The sequence below is a fragment of the Argentina anserina genome, chromosome 2 (genome assembly GCF_933775445.1).
Source record: "Argentina anserina chromosome 2, drPotAnse1.1, whole genome shotgun sequence".
Classification (NCBI taxonomy): Eukaryota; Viridiplantae; Streptophyta; class Magnoliopsida; order Rosales; family Rosaceae; genus Argentina; species Argentina anserina.
In genome coordinates, this window is record NC_065873.1 from 18,596,691 (window position 1) to 18,601,909 (window position 5,219).

At 37.4% G+C, this 5,219-nt stretch overlaps 2 protein-coding genes across 2 annotated transcripts; one reads left to right on the top strand and one right to left on the bottom strand.

The window, feature by feature from the left end:
• Positions 1–122: 122 nt before the first annotated feature.
• LOC126784107 (uncharacterized) lies at positions 123–1,132 on the top strand. Its single transcript, XM_050509598.1, has 3 exons — positions 123–648; positions 730–848; positions 932–1,132. The coding sequence occupies exons 1-3, from the start codon at positions 123–125 to the stop codon at positions 1,130–1,132; spliced, it is 846 nt and encodes a 281-aa protein (XP_050365555.1).
• A 1,466-nt stretch (positions 1,133–2,598) lies between these two features.
• LOC126783690 (eisosome protein SEG2) lies at positions 2,599–4,800 on the bottom strand. Its single transcript, XM_050509203.1, has 4 exons — positions 4,524–4,800; positions 4,114–4,313; positions 2,948–3,983; positions 2,599–2,860 (listed from the first exon to the last, which is right to left on the bottom strand). The coding sequence occupies exons 1-4, from the start codon at positions 4,611–4,613 to the stop codon at positions 2,750–2,752; spliced, it is 1,437 nt and encodes a 478-aa protein (XP_050365160.1). The 5' UTR covers positions 4,614–4,800; the 3' UTR covers positions 2,599–2,749.
• Between the last annotated feature and the right edge of the window lie 419 nt (positions 4,801–5,219).

Consider the following 5,219-nt stretch of genomic DNA (forward strand, 5'->3'; position numbering starts at 1 on the left):
GTCCTTTCTATCATGAGAGAATTCACAAACAACAGTGAGATCATTCGCCGGCGGTAACTCGTTTTGCAACTTGCTTTCTCACCCTTCAAAGTATCTATAACCAAAAACAACCTCTTCAAATGATGTTTAACAGCAGGAAGTGGATTGATGGTCCTTTTGTAAAAAGTCATGAAGGCATAGGGGCTCGTGCAATTGTTCTATTTGAAAAGAACTTTTGGAGTGATGTTGCATTTTGTGTGAAGGGTGTGATGTCATTAGTGTGTGTTTTGAGGGAGGTTGATTCGGAAGTAAGACCTGTTATGGGCTACATATATGAATTGATGGATGCCGCAAAGGAGACGATTGCATTTGGATTGAAGAAGAACCCTAGACATTATCAACCAATTTGGAACAAAATTGATGCAAGGTGGACTCCTCAACTACATCAACCTTTGCATGCTGCCGGATATTTTCTAAACCCTCAACTACATTATGAAGACAACTTCTCAATTGTTTTAGAAGTCAAGAAAGGATTGCATGCATGCATGAATATAATGATGTCATTTGAGGATCGGCTAAGGGCTGATATCCAATTGGAGATGTTTGATAAATGCCTTGGAGAGTTTGGAAGTACGATAGCAATACATTCCAGGAAGCTAAGAAGTCCAGGTAATGTCTAATATATTATTCTTTATAATACAATTGTCTATATTCTATTATTTACAGCTTAAACATAATGTATATTTTCAGCGAGTTGGTGGGAGCGTTTTGGAGAGGAAACACCTCAGTTGACAAAGTTTGATATCTGTGTACTTAGCCAAACATGTAGTGCCTCTGGATACGAGAGGAATTGGAGTACCTTTGAGTCGGTAAGGAATTGCTTAATCATTACCAATTTATATAATTAGTAGCATATTTATGTCATCTAAATTTATTTTTATGTTTATTTTAGATTCACACTAAGAAAAGGAACCGACTTGAGCACGAAAGATTAAATGCATTGGTTTACGTCAAGTACAACTCTTTACTAAGGGAAAGAAACATTAGAAGACGAGTGAAGAAGTTTGATCCCATTTTAGTGGAAGAAATCAATTTTGATGATGAATGGATATCAGAGGTGGAAGATCCTATATTTCCAGATGATCTGGCTTGAAGAATGTGTGTTTGAGGTGGAAGCTATAAGGAATGTACCGATTGAATGTTATGAACAAAATTTATCAATTAGAGTTCCTATAAGTGTAGAGCCACTAGATGAGCCAACAATAGATGATGTTCCTTTGTTGGATGATGACATGAGATTTGATGAGCCCTCTTACGCACCTTCTTCTAAAAGGAAGAATGTTGAAAGCTCAAGTAAGTACTTTCTTATTCATCGTCATGTTATTTAGTTTGTCTAGAATATATGTATCAATCCATATTTATACTAGTACGTTTTTGTTTTTAGGTAAAGAAAAATCCAAATCCAAGAAGAAAATGAAAACATTGGATTCATTACTTAGGAATGAAGATGAGATTGAAGACCTTACTTTACATCCACATATTGATGCATTGAACATTGATGATTGTAATGATATTCATGTGGGTGTGAGTGGATATGACGATGAAGATTGAACAAGAAGATTGAACGCATTGAAGTGTAGCTCTTGCATTTAATTTAGTATGACTATATATTAATTCTATAATTTCATTAGAACCTTATTTTGGATGAATATTATGGTTATAATGACATATTTATATATTTTGAAGGATATTCATATTATTTGAAAATGTATTGTACTAAATTAATGTTTGTTGGAAAGACGATCGCCTTAAATCGTCTTTGCACGCCGATGCTCTCGCCTTGTGAGGTGTCGCCTTCGCCTTCGCTTTCGCATATGTAAACATTGGTTTCCAGGACAAACAGAAGTAAAGCCTGGTAAATAGAAAAACAACTGGATAAGTTATGAATTTATGGTAGGAATGAACAGCTATCAGAGTATCAGGTACAAGTTTCTGACCATGAAATTCATACCCAATCACTATTGGATGTAAATCCAATGGTTGAAAACAAAATAATTCAATTGTAAAAAGATTTTTCTCACCCTTAGATTTACATCTAATGGAAGTTGAGTATAAATTCATGATCAGAACTATTAATAGTGTAAATGAGATTGTTGTTCACATATCATAATCAAGATATCCATGTAGATGCCAACTCTCTAGCTGCGCACTTCTAGGACTTGCTCTGACACATAAAATTATCACAATCATGTCTTGGGGCATCGAAATGTGTTTTCAACGTTTTTTATTAAGATTCAGGCATATATGGGTCTTGCACTCTTGCTACATGCCTTCAACTCACTGTGAAGTATTGTAGAAGCTGTAACAGTTGAAATATTGCCTTTTCATATGTACTGGAGAATTTCTATCGATTCTTCAGTTTCATCTATGTAAAAAGTAATGACTACATTGTGGCTAGCTGAAGATGAAGAATAATGCTAATTCATTTCTGGCATGGGTGCTGGAACAGTGGAACTTGCAATGGACGTTGTGTTTTTTCTCATATCAAGTCTTTGCTGTGCTGATGTGGTAAATGACATTGTTTTTACGACTAAAACAGATCCAGGAAGTGTGGGTTCATGATACAAGCAGACTATATTTCATATAAATATTACAATAGCCAAGCAACTATCTCACAAGCAACTCATAGCAAGGTCTAGTAAACAAAAAAATTTAAAAAATGGACACAATGAACAGTTGAACACAATGATTAGACAACAACATTCACATCTCACAAACCATGAGGCGTACGCGAAGAAGAGTAAGCATCTGCAGCACCTCTGTTCAAAGCTCTTTCCAACCGAGTCTCAAATGGGGTAGAGTGCCAGTTGACTCTTCTATCCTGCGCAAACCCAAAAAACTTCAATCAGAACCAACCGAGATCTAATTTGGAAGAGTAAGTGTCTCACAGATCTTACTTCATACTTACCTCTCTGTACTTGCTAGTCGTGTTTGGTATTCCTTTGTAAGAGGAGGCGCCAGAACCTTTGGCACGACCAGTGTGATCATTCCAGTAGCTCCCAACAGTCCCAATTATGGCCATCTCATCAGGGCTTCTACTGGGTGACTTCCGAGGTGACGGTGAAGATGAAGCTGAAAACTGTCTCAGCTCTTCAACTGTTAATGCACCTAAAATTGGTCTATCTTCGAGGCTTGTTGCTGAGTGTGGTGATCCGTAGGACATGCTTTTCTCAGGTGTAGAAGCATCCAGAGATATTGTGCTAGTCTTGTTAGCAGGTATACTTTCTGATGAACCCAACCAATTAGACAGGCTAGCATCAACTGCCATCTCTTGGTTGGAATTCCTGGCCTGACCAGATTGCCTCTTACATGATTTAAAAGTCGACGATACTTCTTTAATACATGGCTCTGAACTGAATGACATTCGGGGTTCCTCATCCAGGGTGAAATTCTCCTTCTGAGGCTTCGTTACTGTTCTCTTTTTGGCTTTAACAGCTTTCCATTGTGTGAGATTTTCAACTGGATTAAGCACAGCATGAACATAACCACTCCTATCACGAGCACTGTAGTTCAGCCCAGTTGTTTTTTCTGGCATTGGAGTATTAGCATCCTCAGTCAGCACTTGTGTTCCTTTCTTTGAGTCTACAATTTCACCTTCATACTCTAGTTCCCCATCATCATCCATGTCGTCCTCAAGATCATCATCATCATCGAGATTGCTGTCCTCGTCATAGTCTAATGGTTCATCTTCATCGTCACTGTCCCTGCAATTCTGGTACCGATGATTAGGAGGATACGACCCTGAGCTAGAAGTGACTGAACCATCTTCGGATGTCTTGGATTGGCTTGATTCTTTCAAGGTTTTCCCCTCCTTCTGACACTCTTTACAATTGCATAAACCATCCGTGGATTCGTTAATTGCAACATGCTCATAGGTTTGAACATTAGAATCAAATGTCACTTTCTTTCTAGTAATTAAGCTCAGTTGTTCCACTGGCTTATCCCTACACACCAAAAACTCATAAACTTCAACATCAAAACACCAAAGCAACCTATAACTTCAGAGCAAACACATGCATCATAGAGATATATATGGACTAAGTGAAATCAAAACCCTGAAATTCAATCACTCACCTAACATCTTCCGATTCTGGGCTGCTGGGTTTCTCATCCTTCAACTCCAGACTGATGGGTTTTTCACCTTCCAATTCTGGACTGATGGGTCTTTCATCTTTCAATTCTGAGTTAATGGGTTTAATATCTTTCAATTCAGGGCTAACTGGCTTCTCCCAAACCGGCACAGCAGATTGAACAGGCTCAAAACTCGTATGTCTCTGATAATAAAAACAATTACACATATAGACATCAGTCAACAAAAACAGCAATTCAAGCTCTTCAAATCTTAAAACATTAAGTACAACTCAAAAGCTTAAACAAAACCCAATTCAGCCCCAAAACAAAACACTAAGCAATATATAACACTGTACTTTATTCTAAGCAAAACAAGCATACACCTTAAACAAAGCTTGGAAATGAAGGCTTACTTGCTCTCGGTGCTGAACCCTGTACCTCTGTTGTTGGTTCCGGCGGTTCTTATCTTTGAAAGAACCAAAACAAGCAAGAAAGCAACCCATCACAGAACTCTCTGCTTCTCTCTCAAAGATTGGATCTTTCTTTGAATTGGGTTCTGGGTTTTCAAAGCAACCAATGCATCTTTAATCTCAGCGAGTGAGAGAAGAAGAAGAGAGAGCGAGGGCCGTTGGGGTTTGGTGAGAAAGATGAGTTTAGAAACTTGGAGAAAAGGGGAAAAGGGGGGGAAGGAAAGGGACAAAACGGTCATGAAATTTTGAAGAACTGGGGCTTGATTTGGGGCCGGGACCCCTGTAAGACGCTCTAGGGTTTTTTTTTTATTCCGAGAAGAGGAAGTTACCGTTAGGATTCATGAGTGCGTGATCACAGCCTGTAATTACTTTTTGAGATTTTTTTTAATCCAAAAGCCAAAGAGATTTGTAGAAGTTAGTTTTTTTTTTTAATGAAATATTTGTAGAGGTTAGTTACTAGTTAGTCATTGCATAACTAACTACTTACTAGTTTTGAAATATTTTTTAATGAAATATTTTCTTTCGATCTACTAAAATATAGATATTCTTACAAAATTATTGAGAAAATATCGATCTTCATGAAATTTCAATGAGAACAGTTAATTACATTTAAAACTATTAACAGCTCTCATAAAAATA